The sequence below is a fragment of the Daldinia vernicosa genome, assembly GCF_022497035.1.
Source record: "Daldinia vernicosa strain CBS 139.73 unplaced genomic scaffold F5Y00scaffold_18, whole genome shotgun sequence".
Lineage (NCBI taxonomy): Eukaryota > Fungi > Ascomycota > Sordariomycetes > Xylariales > Hypoxylaceae > Daldinia > Daldinia vernicosa.
Window position 1 is genome coordinate 429,293 of NW_025953934.1, and position 15,340 is coordinate 444,632.

General features: G+C 49.1%; 3 protein-coding genes across 3 annotated transcripts; all 3 read right to left on the bottom strand.

The window, feature by feature from the left end:
* Nucleotides 1–3,802: 3,802 nt before the first annotated feature.
* F5Y00DRAFT_51784 (multidrug efflux transporter AcrB transmembrane domain-containing protein) lies at nucleotides 3,803–8,119 on the bottom strand. Its single transcript, XM_048013755.1, has 2 exons — nucleotides 7,711–8,119; nucleotides 3,803–7,660 (listed from the first exon to the last, which is right to left on the bottom strand). The coding sequence occupies exons 1-2, from the start codon at nucleotides 7,969–7,971 to the stop codon at nucleotides 4,109–4,111; spliced, it is 3,813 nt and encodes a 1,270-aa protein (XP_047865740.1). The 5' UTR covers nucleotides 7,972–8,119; the 3' UTR covers nucleotides 3,803–4,108.
* A 252-nt stretch (nucleotides 8,120–8,371) lies between these two features.
* On the bottom strand, nucleotides 8,372–10,298 carry F5Y00DRAFT_234913 (uncharacterized protein). Its single transcript, XM_048007485.1, has one exon. The coding sequence runs from the start codon at nucleotides 10,096–10,098 to the stop codon at nucleotides 8,512–8,514; it is 1,587 nt and encodes a 528-aa protein (XP_047865741.1). The 5' UTR covers nucleotides 10,099–10,298; the 3' UTR covers nucleotides 8,372–8,511.
* Nucleotides 10,299–11,030: 732 nt separating this feature from the next.
* Nucleotides 11,031–13,441, bottom strand: F5Y00DRAFT_51797 (uncharacterized protein). Its single transcript, XM_048013756.1, has 3 exons — nucleotides 13,153–13,441; nucleotides 12,661–13,090; nucleotides 11,031–12,606 (listed from the first exon to the last, which is right to left on the bottom strand). Exons 1-3 carry the CDS (start codon nucleotides 13,213–13,215, stop codon nucleotides 11,342–11,344), a joined length of 1,758 nt encoding a protein of 585 aa, XP_047865742.1. The 5' UTR covers nucleotides 13,216–13,441; the 3' UTR covers nucleotides 11,031–11,341.
* Nucleotides 13,442–15,340: the final 1,899 nt, after the last annotated feature.

Consider the following 15,340-nt stretch of genomic DNA (forward strand, 5'->3'; position numbering starts at 1 on the left):
AGACCTCAAGCCACGGAAGACGGAAGCTGAATGGAATCTGCGGGGGCGCGTTAGGGGGCATACGTCTCCGAAGCCAGACCAGGGCAGTTTTCAGCCAAGGGGAATTGCGGATGAGGGTGAGGGGCAGAAGAGGGGCTTTCTCTATTCAAAAATGGCAACGTCCTTTTTCCCTTTGGCCCCCACACTCGCTAACAAGAAGCCCAATTCGGTATTTCCGATGGAGCGTTCGTTCGTGACCACGCATCGTGTACGACGGGAGATATGCTTGTTCCCGACAGCTTCGAGACGCTGACTCATGGGCATCCCGCGTCAGCTTGGTCGTTTTTCCGGTTTCCTCTTTTTTTTCTTTAGTCTCTTATTCGGGTTGCGGGAATTTCACTGCGCAACCTTGTTAGCGGTTAGAGATGATATCCGTTACTTAACGTACTCATAGCATAGAGTGTACATACGCATAGTACAATATAGTACGGTGCTGCAATTCGAATTTATCGGGTCGGCTGATGGCCCTGGCATCTCACTTGGTCACTTATTCACTATGTACATCATGATTTACATGCCTAGTGTTATTCCTAGGTTTTTTTTTTCGTGATTCGTATCTATCTTGCCAAGGCGTAATTTATATATTTGACTTAAAAACTAATTTATTATCTGTCGAATTTAGCATGGGACGTGTGTATGCACATATCCGCCTCATCACGTTCTTAATCGAAAGTCATGGATAGTTAGGCAAAACCTTAAGACGAGCTCAAATGTTATTTTCAAGGTTCAATAATAGTAAAGGAGTACATAACTAGTACATAGGATTCGTAAAATGCGGAACTCTACCTAGGGTCCTAGATCAGATAACCATGGACGGACAGATCTCCTAACGCCGATAATAAGCTTCATGGGCCTTGTGGACTTAACTCAGGCTCAGGCTTGTGCACGTGCACGTGCGTATATGTACACAGTAAGAGATCCCTACGAATACGCTCCGTGTTACCCGGACCGATCTGAGTTCAATGCCTAGATGGAACCTTACGAGCTCGGTGTGGAAAAGCTATCTTAATGAGGTACGAAGGTTGGGGCCAAAAAGTCTTGCACATCTGAGCTTGACAAGGTTTTATTAAGCTATGGTGGCTGAAGTTGCTATAAATATAGCGGTAAGCCACCTGAATTCAGCGGACAGGCAGACAGGCCACTATCCAACCCCCAGCTTAGCATGTGGCTGATACAGTATTAATAACTTAGTTAAAAGACGTACGAAAATCGATGCCTGGAAGATTTGGACATGTGCAAGACTAACTAAGTTTTGGTGGCGGTTGGCTGGACTCCAGCTGGCGGACGGGTGTCGGAAATGGGTTGGGCACCTGTCGGGGTAGGCTAAGTTGTTGTTATGTAGTCGATTAACTGCGTTGGTTGGGAGGGCTTGGGCTTGGGATATGGTTTTTTTGAGTGTCCCTGGGGTGAGTAGTAGGAGAGGGAGGGGGATTACTTGGCGTGGGTATGTGCTGAGTTGGTGGAATTCTGGGGGTTGGTTAACTATCGAGAGTAGGAGAAGTATAGTGCGTGTAACTATATTAGAATTAGAATTAGTTGGAAGAACGGGGCTACCTATACTCATTGCAAAGTCTTGGTTAACTAAGTTTAGAGAAGATGAGTTTCGGAGTATTTATTCAAACTTTTCATAAACTTGTCTATACTTTAGGTAGTTACACTGCGTAAGAAAGTATATTAATTGCAAAAGTATATTTTGAGCTTTGATCTTGAAGAAAATAGTCAGTTGTAGTTTAGTTTAGTTAGACTGTATATTGTGTTATACTTTGTAACTATTGTAGGACCGATTACGAACTCACAGTGTCCAACGACCCCCCTTTTCCAAGACATCCACGTATTCTCCGTTCTTAGTCGTGCTTTCTCCTCGCCATCAAAGTTTCAAAGTCAATTCGCCGGTGGATAAACCGTATAAGCAAGCAAGCACGTCTCTGAATTGTGTTATGGGAAATTGAGTCTGGATGTATGAGTGTTAGTTAGCTAAGGAGAGACGTCATCAGGTTAGCTTAGCCGAACGTAAACCTTTGACAGTCGCTATGAGGTTTTGCTAACCTCGAAGCTTCCTCGTCACCTAGATACCTAGGGAAGTTGTTTCCTTAGTAAAAGTGGCAATATCGGTCCGTGTGAAGAAGCTTCGAGCGCTAAGTGCCTAATGTAGTAGCGTAGAGGAAGGCGTTATGATTTAATATGTATCAATGCGGTGTCCAAGAGGTGATTTAAGTTTCACGTCTATTGGTCATACTTTCCAGCTATGTAGGTAGTTGACGTTTTTCTGGGAAATGACGCGTAAGTCTCTAGGCATAGAGCAGGCACGCTAACGTGATCTTCTCCTATCTTCGTATTAGAAAAGGGTTATAAACTCCCCTACTTTCCCTCTGCCCTCTGCCCTCCTGCTCCTTGCTCCTTACTCTCCTTACCCTCCTTACTCTTGCTACTCTGCTACTCACTCTCAATACTCTCAATCAACCGCAAGAGGAGCTACCACCAACCCGAGTGGAGGGTGACGCTAAACTACTCTTGCTACTCTTGCTACTATTGCTACTCTTGCTACTCTTGCTACTCACCCCTCTCGTCAGCATGGGCGCGAAATCGACGGAATACCGAACCAGGAGAAGGGCCCACTCGAGCTGAGTCGATGTCTCGTGGGAGGGGAGGAGAACGACGGGAGTGGCTTCAACCGCATCCGCTTATGCCGGGGCGTCCCCGCAGAATACTCTTGCTACTCTTGCTACTCTTGCTACTCTTGCTACTCTTGCTACTCTTGCTACTCTTGCTACTCCGGCTACTCTTGCTACTCTTGCTACTCTTGCTACTCCGGCTACTCCGGCTACTCCCACTACTCCCTTCAACCGCATCCGCTTATGCCTCCCCGCAGAATACTCTTGCTATTCTTGCTACCCCCGGATTTTTATCCGGTCTATAGTTTCCCGCAGGGAAACACCATGCAATATAACGATAACCCATACCATAATACTGGCTACCCTGGGTTTCAGTATATGTAGGTACTCTTGCTACTCCCGCTACTCTCCCATATGCTTACCACCGACTACCTCGAGGTTGCAGCTAACGCTGTTCCGGCCTTCATCTTGATCGTCTTGGTGGCTTTCTCGATAGTCTTTCTCGTCGTCAGGCGAGCCACTTGTTGCAACGACTGCCGATCAGAGCTTGTCAGGACATTACGGGAAGGCCCTGAACTCAATGACCGTCTTGTCACATTTGCGGTAGAACGCCTGAACGACAACCCCGAGTTCCAAGGGGAAATGCTGTAAATGGCCAACATGGTGCGTGAGGTGGTGATATCTGCCGCGAACAACGACATAGAGCAGCTTGATCGTCGGGCAGACGAGCTCTCAACAATCGAAGCGACAATGCGGTCAAGAACTAGTGGAACGGCAGTATAAACCGCCGGCTTAATCCGCTTTAATCTATTTTCGGCTTATGCTTATACCAACATTTAATAATTTCGATCTTTAAAACATTTATATTTTAAGATATATAAATTTTAACCTTTTCCATTTTAATAATATTCCGTTTTTAATTTTCCGTCGGAGACATTTTTTACGCTCGAACTTTTGGAAATTATAACAGTGGTTTAAGTACTTGTTGTCGGAGGGTGTTGGGAACTACAAGTCAAATACGGTGGCTCTCTTTTAAGTACCTACTGTAGAAGTACTTGGCTGTTCGGCGGAATTTGGAATTGTAAAGTATCTTGGACTTTGGTTATCTATCGGAATTTGGAATTATACGAGCCGTTGCTCCCGGCTCCTTTGTAAAGTTAGCTGAAGTGTACAGTTATAGAATACAAAAAAAAATTGTATATGAATAATCGGTCTTGTGGATTTTCTTCTTTAAATTCACTTATGATATGACGTAGAAAAGGGGGAAGAGGTAACTAGTGTAAAGCAAAACTTCCATGTTGTTCTACATATTAGCCTAACATCTTTCAAATTATACAGAACGCTACCCGAAATTCAAACCAATCTGCTAGTTCCCTGTTACCCTAAGAAGACATGCTTAGCTCTGTAAATTAATCCTACTCGTATCTTACACTTGCGGTTTTATATCTATTTCCAATTTACTCGTCATCCTCGTCAGAATCACTGTCGTCTGGGTTGCTGATTGCTCTGTAACGCCTGCTCGCCAGGTCTTCCGCGAGGCCTCCCTCGCTCTCCGGGTCGACGTAGCCCTCCCCGCCGAATAGCGAAAGGGCGACCGGCAAGAAGATAAGGGCGTGCGTAGCCGCGAACACGACGAGTGCGACCCATACCCGGAAGTAGTAGATCTCGAAGATTTTGGATCGGGTAAAGGCCAAAACGCAGACGCCCAGCAGCTTCGTGATAGTGATACCGCTGAAGACCGACCCGCCGACGTTTACGAGCGCCGTCCAGGCTCGGGCGTCGCGGCCGCGGAAACGGTTCTTGGCACGTTCCATGACGGATCCTGACGGGAACGTGAAGGCGCGGGCGATGTGAGCGCAGAATTCGACAGCGATACCGACGCAGATAATCAAGTTTACAAGCGAAACAGCGTTGAGCGAGACGTTGAATGCTGCCATCGCGCCGATGATATCCACGACAGTCATAACGACAGTTAGGGTGACGACAAGCGCCGTCACAAGAGAACCTAGGAGGATCGAGGAAACGACGAATATGATAGCCACCGCAGAGCCAAGAAGTGTGCCAGTCAACTTGACGATGCTAGCATACTGGTCGAAGAAGACGTAAAAGACGCTGTAGGGGAATATTTCGACTCCTGTCTCTGCGCTGACTTCGTTTGCAATACGACGAGCCGACGCGTAGGCATTGATGAAGTCGTCTTGGCTACGAAGAGGCTTGTGCATCGTACGGAAATGACTCGCAGGAATGGTAAGCTCTTCATCGTCGACAACGATGGCTTGACTATAGGAAGCCTGGCCAGCTAGAGGGCACGCGTCGGTGGTCGGGGAGTGTAACCACTTTTGCAGGTAATGGACGAACTCGTCACCTTCAGGCATACCGTTGAGGGTAATGTTCCAGGCTGGATCCCGATCGGAAAAACAGGACTGGCGGCCATCCTTGCAGCAGTTCTCAAAGTCGGGATTCAGCCAAAGGAAGAAATCGTCGAGCCAACTAGCAGTCGGAGAAGATATATAAGACACATCGGGTCGCTTCCGCTCTTGTTCAAGTACATTTGTGAGTGATAGCTGCTCACATGTCGTAAAGCGGGAGCAAAGGTCTCTCTGTCCACCGCGCTGGGTCACGTTCACGCCTTTAGTAACAAAGTAAACGGGCGGGCCAGTATCCAGGTAATTATACATGTCATTGAAGTAATCAATGAGATAAGAATCGTCAGGCAAAGCAACTCGCTGGTCTAATCCAAGTTGAATATATGGAATCAAAGCAACACCAGCTGCAAGCAGGCCGAGGAAAATGGCGATGACGAGAACCTTGACCTTCTTACCGAGTAAGGTAGGCGCGTAGTGCTTTCGAATAAATTGTTGTAACCAGCTCTCGTCCGGTACATCGTACGGGCGAGGGCCGCCGGAGCCGTTACTGCCGCTGAGATGAACGCGGGCTGCTTTGACCTGAACACAAGGGAAGCAATCCGCTCTATTATCTTCGGTCCTCATCTGGTTATAAGACAAGATAGATATAAAGAGCGTCATCTGAAGTAAAGCATTGATGAATACCGCACCTGCAGCGTAGATGGCAAAGTTTCGGACAGCAGGCATTCCAACGAACGCACCGAGAGCAAAAGAGACCGTCTCTGTAATTCCCGAGAAGAGAATGGAAGGACCCATCCGCCCAAGTGCCCTAGCTATCCTCTCTTCAACCATCGCGTCTGGGTGGCTTAGGTTGACACGGTCGAACTCATGAACAATTAAGAAGATATTGTCCACTCCGACAGCCAAGACGATGAAGGGGATGACTTCGGCGATAATGAGTGTGGCCTTGACACCCGCCCATGAGAATAGACCAATTGAAGAGGTGATGGACATCAAGACAATCAAGATGCCACAGAGGCCGAGCGTGAACTTGCTTTGGACCAAGGCCACAGCTGGGTTCCTTATCAGCTCGCGAATAGTCGTACCGCTCGAACCCAACGCAATTGAAGCGTATAAAAACATTACAAGATAACTGATAACGATGATTGTCGCATCCGAGTTGGTAGATTTGTTTAGTTCTTCCTCCAAACTAACCTCCGTAGAGAAGGAAAGGCGCAAACCGCGATCCGCCGCCTCTTTTTGAGCTTCTAGGAGCCGATCCTTTAAGGACTGTTCCCAATCCATAGCGTGAGAAAGTTCAGAGCTACCCTCGGGGTGGTTGTTAACAACCCAAGTCACAGTGAAGGCATGCGCCTCGGTAATATTCTCGATACCATCGTAGCCGCCTACGATCATATTTGGCTCTATTGGTTGTCCAAAATCGGGTCGGCAGTTAACAGGAGACTGGGCGCATTCTCTGAATTGAGATTTCCAATTCTTTGTACCGTCGAAATAGATAGTCGGGGACTGCACAACACAAGCAGGACCAGTTGGCTTAAAACATACGTCTTGAAAAGTGGTGCCAAAGTCTTTGCCCTTGAGTTGCTTGACACTTGCCTCGACATCTGACCACCATGATAATGTCTCGTAGCTGAGTACTGGTCCAGGGCCGGATTCGTGAGTGTCATTCACTACAAAAACCTTCTGTGCGCGATAAAATGCCCCAAAGTTCTCGTCGAAAAATGTCTTCTCCTGAGCTGCCGCCGAGTCTGGGCTGACCCATAACCTTGCTGGATCCCTTTCTACTGCGAATTTGATCCAGCCAAGACTGAGGACGATGACCACTAGTAGACTGCTAAATATTGTGATGCCTGGGAACCTTGCGCAAATATGGCCTAGTTTGCTAAAGGCGGTATCACACCAAGTGTTGATGACGTAGGGTTTTTGGGGCTGATCCAACATGCCCCGGTTACGAACAAGATCGCCCTCATCTTCATCGTCACTGGATTCAGCGGCTTGAAGTAAATGAAGACGTTCGCTTCGCCGCTGCTTATGCTTCATCCAAGCAACGTGACCGACTAGTGCGGCGATGAGTGTAAACAGTAGCACGCCATAAGTGAATATCGAGGCGAACGACAAGCAGGGGAGGACACCGACTCGACAAGATCCCGATTGCTCTACGTCCGGAAGTTCCGGACATACGGCGGGGCAATCGACACACGAACATCGGAAATTCGGATCTTCATCGTTGCACTTCTTCGGTTTCATCTCCCTCGGTGCCATGCTCGGCTCGGAATACTCGGTGGGGAAGTTGATCTGGAAAGGCGACCCAATAGCCTTCTCATCGCCCAGAAACTTCAGCAACTGGGTGTAGTTCTTTGCACCGCCGCCGATAAAGTCTATAGCTTTGGAATTCGAAGCGCCAAACTTGACCTCCTTACAGCTATCATAGAAACCTTGACCGTACTCTTCAGACACCAGCTGGTCCACCTCGGCGGCTAAAGTTTTTCCGTTCTTCTCGAGCGTCTTGGTTACGTTGATGAATAAGGACTGGTCAGGGGAACAGGTGAATGTGCAGAACAAGTTGTAGAAGTTGTCCTTGCACGCAGGACAGGAGCCGATAATCTGGTTGGGAGTGGACATTTCGGACTTGAGCGCTTGGAGCTACATGGCTGTTAGTAAGTAGCGATAATGGGATAGGCATGCAAACGCACCTGGTCAGCATTGCAGCAAACCTTGCTGTCTTTCCATTTAGGACCGCATAGGGATTCAATTTCTTTAGAGAACTCGGGATCGGGAGTCGTAGCTAGTCCGTTATCAACGCAGGGCACCTGTTTTCCGAAGAAGCTCTTCTTTCCGCAGTGGCCTCGTATGGCGCAACGTCCGGCTTCATGTCTAGGCGTATAGAGCTCATCTGCCGCGGCGGTGCTGACTAGCAGCAGAGCGCCTGCGACAAGGTTAGATATTCGAGCCATGGTGGTGCTCTACTATTCCGCGCGGCAGATTAATGGCACCATGGATGTAGGGTATCTTAAAATGGTAGAAAATTTGATGAACGGATTGATACGAGAAAGTTGATGATGATGGAGAAGATGGAAGCTACCTCAAACTAACAAGCTCCTAAGATAGTAGGTGCATCTACGTATCACATGAGTTGGCCTGCACTTGTCTGCGTCATCAAATGCTAGCCCCGTGTTACCCCAGGCGGTCCTGCATCGGATGTCTTGGCATGGCTTAAAACGGTAGCCAAATACCGCATTATGCAAAGATATACCTAGTGTACATGCATAAGTGGCTCGAGCCGAGGGTAATTCAGGGGAACCGACCAATTAGAAAGTAAGATTATTATAAGTTCTCTCAACATTTTACTCACTCGTCCCTACTTCAAACCATAGCATATATATCGTGGTCATTAACTAATAACTAGAGCCGAGGGGTTAATACTACCAAGCCTTCGTTGTATATATTTCAGTCATATATCCCATCAACCCTTATACCAACCCACAAACTTCCCCTTAATACTCAAAGCTTTCATAAACCACCTCCTCGCCCTCCGTCCACTTCAATAACTCCCTAGTCATCTCCGGGCCCGCGCATAAATAATACTTCCTCTTTCCTTTCTCGCCCTCCGCCAACACGTCACCAGCTCCCACCCTCCGTTCAACCACTTCCGCGCCAAGCCCCCGTATTATCGTAGATATAACAGCCCGCTCCCTCTCGCCTATCTTCCCCGTGACGAAGAGCTTAGCCGCGCGTCCGAGGCCGCTTATCTTCTCCAGCACGGCTGCTGCTAGAGGCACGTCTTCGCCTTTCATGCTCCAGAGCAGCTTGAGTTCGTTTCCGACTGCTCCCGTAGCTTTCAGGACACTAGCACCCTGCGCCATCAACGGCGTGATTCCCACGCCCGCAGCAACGAACACGCTTGTAGTATTTCCACCACCCCCTTCACCGTTCCCCGTCGGTAATCTAAATCCTTCCGCGCCGCCGAATCCCAGCACCGGGATCTCAAGCGGGACCCTTACGTTCCAGCGCTCCAGCAACGCCGTCGCCGGACCGTGTCTCCTAACCGTGATCTCAAGCTCCGGTTCCGTATTATCCTCCTTTATATACCCCTCTTCGTCCACGATCCCAGCGTCTACGGGCCTACTAACCGTGAACGTGCGCACGAAGTCGTCGTTCAGACTTTGCGGGTCCTCGTCCCGCATGTGCGAGTATCCCATATCTAGCTCCCCGCTGAAGTCCAACGTGACGTGCTGTCCGGGATGCCATGCTTTCAACCGCTTTCTCGTATTATCCTTTGCCCCTGAGGTAGTAGTAAGCTTAAAAACGTATCTTGATATCGTCGGTGTAAGCCTCTCCCGAGTGACCAGCCTCGCTGTAGTTGTAGTAGTGTCACTGCTTGAATCCGCCGTAGGATCATTAGATCCCTTCTCGCATGCCAATCGCCGGACGGCCGGATTATACGGCGAGTAGTCGATAACCTCGCCCCTGAACGAGAGACCCTCTCGCACAAACCGAGCTTCTACAACCTCAACACGTATAGCTAACTTCGCATGCGGCATCACCACAGCCGCTACTTCGCCAACCAGGATCGCCGCGTTTCCCGTTAGGTATAACACGTCGCCTGTTTCGAAGTCCGGGACGACGATGCCGACAGCTGGGTCATTATGAATATTCCCCAGCGTCTGGTACAATCGATTACCCGAGTATTCAGGGTAGACCAATGCAGCACCACCCGCGCTCTCATCTCTATTCCTTAGCACACGTATGAATCCCGGCGGGCCGCCACGGATATTCACGTCCATGCTCTTAGTGCCATGTTTGCTCGCGATGAAAAATAGGTCTGCTTGGGCTAGTAACTTGATCGCCGCCTGGGGCAATGGGACGCCGGTTCCCTCGCTCACAAGCTGTGGTGAGGGTACGCGGGGTAAGATGCGTTTCTTATTGATGTATTTCGGGCAGTTCCCCAAAGCCTCGTCGACGCGGAACGCAAGTTGCAAGTCCGCAACGCCGGGCGTTGTCTTCGTCGCAGTGCCAACGGCCATTACGCCGGCAAGTTTAACTCTGTCTCTTGTCTCGGGGTCGATCGACAGACCCGCCATCAGCTTACCTCCTTCCGGCTTGACGACTGCATCGTTGACGATCTGTCTCCCATCTCCATTCCTCCCCTCCTCTCTTTCCCCCTTACCACCCTCAACGGCAAGTAACTCCCTAACAACCGGATCCCATTCCTCCCCCACTGTCGCCCTAACCCCCAACACACTCTTGGCCACCGGCTGGGCGAACCCCTTCTCGCCTCCCCACACGCTAGCCCACGGCCTGCCCTGCCGATCTAGCGTCCCGACCGCCACGAGCGGCGAAATCGCAACGCGGTATCCGAGCTGCGGTGGCAGGCTATGATGCGTCGGGTTCTCGCGGTGCTGCACGCGCAATAGCTTATGAACCGCCTGTTCGCCGGGGTGGAAACTCGAGTCGAGAGCTATAAGTTGAGCCATGGGCGTGGTCTAACTCAACCTAACTTAACCTGATAGTCTGCGTAGATACAATACAGGTATATCTTCATATATATATAGAAGTATAGTGAGTCGTCAAGCGCAAGAATAGGAAGACGATCGAGTAAGAAACCCTCCAACTCAATAGGGGGCGACCCTGACTTAATAAAGAAGTGCGTTCGTAATAGTCCAGGAAGAATTACTGGCTCTCATACCTGGACCTGACTAATAACCAGACGACCACGACAAAAATACCATTCGCCTTAGCTTCTACCTCCGTAATCCCTAGAAACAAGGATTATGTGACGCCATCACAGCAAGCGTATAAATCCCGTCGGAGAAGCAGCCTATAATAAGGCGTAGATTATTATGTACCGGTACCTAAGTGATCAAAAGGGCGCGCCGGGGAATTACATAGCATTGGCATCAGTATTCAAACCCCGACTTTGGAGAAAGCGACGGCGCAAAAGAACTAACCTAACTAGAAACATCGAGCCTAATCACCAGCAAAGAAGCAATTAATACACGCGCGCACACAAAGACCGAGGAATATCCGTGGTATAGGTTAAACTAGTAGCCGTAAAGGTAGCTACTCGACAGAATGACAGCAAATACGGTTATGTATAATACATCGAAGTCTCATTATTTGAAAATCATCGGATTTACCTCTGAACGCCACTTTCTCCGGACGCTTCCTAAACACAACGGCCTTCTGCCTATTCGCACCAGCTCCAAACCATGATCAGGGATATACCATCAACGTTATTTACGTAATTGGTATGATATTAGGGTATCTGGGTATCCGCGTCTATCCCACTCTTCCTGCGTAACCGTCATTTAACAGTGAATACTACTAGTATCTTGGAAAATCACGCTGCGATTCCATATCACTGCCATAGTTATATCCCTGGCTCGTATCCCTCTGGTGACTCGGAGCCATTCCAGGGCGCTGCCCGTAGTATCCATCCTGCTGCCGGGGCGGCATCGGTGCTGTCATATTCCGCTGTGGTGGCATTCTCTGTCCAGAGAGCATAGGAGGATTCGTGATACTACGAGGGGGTGGGTAAGGTTGGCCACCATAGGATGGTGGCCCATTCGAAGGCGGCCCGCGGTTCGAATAAACAGATGGAGCTGGGCTAGAGCGTCCACCCATTTGGTTGAACGGACGGGGCACGGGGGCGGGTCGGCGATAGCCGTCCATTGGAGACGAGGTATCCGGCGAATACGTAGACGGGCTCGCAGCATACCCGGCACCAAATCCACTCCCGTTAGTCTGCACCCGGACGGGTTGGGGACCGGGCCCAAAACTCCTATTCGAGGCTGCAGTTGCCGGACGCGCAGGCGGCTGGAAGTTGGCCATGTCAATTTGCGGTAGAGTCGGCGCGGGAGACGCCGATCGATCAAAGCCCATCCCGGCTGCATTGCCCACCAATGGAGTTCGCGAAGAAAAGCTGGATGCTGAGGCATTCGTATTCATTGTTCCCTGTCTTGATGGTGCTGGTCGCTTCTGATCCCAAGAATTGAGCTCGATGCTATGCTGCGAACCAGGTCGCGAGGTATATGCTGGTAGGGTAGCCATGGTATCGTTACGATTGAGCATAGGCATCTCCGGGAGTTTGTCTTCTGTACCGTCGTCCATGAGAGTCGGTATGGTCGGTAAGGTCGCTTGTCGTCCAAGGGGCGGCTTTTCACCAGCCTTCTTCGCCGCCCTAAGCTCGGCCCTCATCCGGTCTCGCTCTTCCTTAGCGATAGCCTTATTGACTTTGACCGTCACGATTTTCGTCAATCGTTTGTTGACCTTCCGCTCACAGTAACCGTGGAGCCCACCGTCCTGTCGGGGGATATAATGCCAGAGGAAGAAGACGTAAAATAGAGCCGCGATGAGTAGGAAAAGTACAGAAAAAGCCCAGATGACTAACGTGAACACCATGCCCGATAGGATCACCACCTGCTGCTTGTTTTCGTCGGCGAGATGTTCGAGCTTGTCAAAGAATGTCCCGAGCGTGCTCTGCACGGAAGAAACATCGGTCGGAATGAGATTCGAATTATAAACAGATAACAAGGTCAGAGCATTGACAACTTGTCGCGGTCCGGAGCAGAATATAACTCGAATCCAGGCTAAGGGCTAGGTCAGCAGCTTCCTCCTGGCAGCGCTTGAAGACTGATACTTACATTGGAAGCTGAAGTACGTAAAGAGCGCGACATATTCAGCACCCTTCTTAGACTTAGTCAATTCGGCGAAGACAAGAAAGCGCCTCCATCCCTGACCCTTCCCGAGCCGTGCACTTTCTAAGCGCACGGCGAGATTGTCAAGATAGCATTCGGCTACACTTCCTCGCTTCATGACCCTCATGGCACGGATATGCTCGAATGCCAAATTGACGAAAGAGGCGATGATGCAAATCGAAAAGATCCATTTCGATACGTCTCTCGAGATGAGCTGAGTAGGTGCAATACTGGACGACCAGGTATTGAAAGCTAACAAATTGATGGCGGTAAATGTATCAACACCATAAACGGCAACGGATATAATAAGAGAAAAGTAAAGGTAAGCGTAGGCGAAGGGAGTGAAACATGATGTTGACTTGAAGTCTTTTAGACTCTATAGAGTAAAGTGGTTAGCATAAACTTGGACGGGTGAAGGTGCACCTAGAAGGAACCTACAATAGCATCCCACTTCTGTTCAGGACGGATTTCCGCCTGTTTTCGACCTCCAATGCAGCCCATCTTGCTGTGTGTGAAGTCGCTGTGACAAGAACCTGCCCAACCGAGTGTGGGAAACTAACAAAAGGAAGGGGATGGGGTATCAAAATGTTGCCAATCAAGGGATTGGCTTCGAAGAAAAGAAGGTAAGTGAATGTAATTGAATGTAATTGAAGTCGTGACACCCTCGAAACCAATACTGCTCCGTCGTCAATCAATTGTCAATTGTCAATTGTTCAATCGGACCCGCCGTGTTGCACAGTCGTCGGTCCTCGCCCGCGAAGTAATCGACCACGCTCTCGAATCAGAAGAAGAAGAGCTTGAGCTCGTAGAGCGTCAAGAAAAGACTTGAGAAGAGAATGAAATCCCGAAAGGGTTGTTTCGTAAGAGAGAGACGAACGTCGTCCTAAGAGAAGGAAGCGTTGGAAATGATAGCCGTCCCGTAATGATAGGTCTCAGCGCACTAGCGGGGAGATATGCCAGACATGCTACTAGTGGGTATCCGAAAATGCGGGAGGCCGCTATCGCGGTCTCATTGCAGTCGAAGATTAGGTATTCTTGGACTGCGGAATTTCAATCGCCCCAGCAAGAGTTTCCAGCACTGTAGTTTTGACGGTTCGCTTTTGGTTTGGAAGTGGAAGTGGTCCAAAGAATGGTCCGAGTAATGTCTCGGTTTGGTTGAATCTCCAGTACCAAAAGGTTAGAGTCGAATGACAACTTAATCAAGGCGTGGACGACTAAGGAGCACAGGTCCAACGTTGGCTGGTGTCGCTGTGCTTTGTTTGATCGACTCCCAGGGCACAGGGCACAATGGGGAGGGAGTGCTCGGATGGAGTATCAAAGACGGAATTGGGTGAGTGAAACGTGGACTAAGTGGGTATCTCGGTGATAAAAGAGAGTGGGAAGTGGTGGATAATGAGAACCACAACACCTGATAGCCGCCTATTGAACGAATGTAGTTTGTGTTATTGTTCTTCGAAGACCTTTTTTTTTTGTTAGGTAAGTTTGAGGGACAAAGTGGTCAATTGACATTTGCGACCGAGCAAAGGATTGCGAAAAAGGGGAGGAGGACAAGGCCTCGAAGGGGGGGGTGTTTGGTCTTGGTTGGTTCCTGTTCCTGGATTAGAAGAGAGGGGGGGAGTGAAATCGGGTCGTCCGTTTTGGCGGTTTGAGATTCGGCGAAGATTGCACAAACAGGCAACCCAGAATCGAGCACAACGGATGTACCTGCGTACAGATTTATTAGCTCGACTTCTAATTGGACCTCTTACCCCAGTCATGCAAGGTACGGACACTAAATTCAGATTAGCGCTAGACCCCTGTGGCTCCTTAGCTTGCTTTCGTCAGTTTGACTGTTTGAAAAGTGCTTGTCTACCATAGACCGGGGGTTACGGTGGAGAGTCTCCACGCGCTACACTCTGCAGGAAATAAATGTACCTACAATACGTACGGCAGACGGAACTGTAACCCTGATAAAGATTGCATAATACCTACCAACCGCCAATTAATAATTGCCCAATTTAAAGGAAACATGAAACATTGAAACGCCGTACATTTCTTTGGACTGCTCTGATTGTTTATGTACATTTTCTATAGGCGGCTAAAATCCTTTACCGACCGTTACTAACCTACGAAATTGCAATATGCGTGAATTGATTTATGTTTTACGCTACGTGATAATCTGGGGTCGGATCGGTTCAAATTCTCACAGCCAACGGAACAGACAGTTCCAATTTAATTACCTGAGAGCCCGATAAATACGCGCTTCTACGGTGGACTCCTCTATGGTAGACCACCGTCTCAGCTACATGACAGGTCACAGTATCAACAAATCCTTAGATCAGATCTCCAAATAGGGCGGCTGCCGGCAGGACCCTTCTTGGCGATCGTTTTCGTCAAGGAGTGGGGTTATTTTTATCTTCTCATTCGCATCCTCTGCGAATCTGTCTGCGGATATGTCGGATTACAATCATGAACATGCATCATAGTATTGAATACGGCTTCCTACCTACTATCTATCGATATAGGTCACACTCTATATAAGGAAGGGTTGAGTAACATAATAGAGGCATTCAATATGCCCTACCACTATTCCAGTGAGTAATGGTCCAGTTACTAACTGATAATAAGTCCATAGCAATTAGTATCT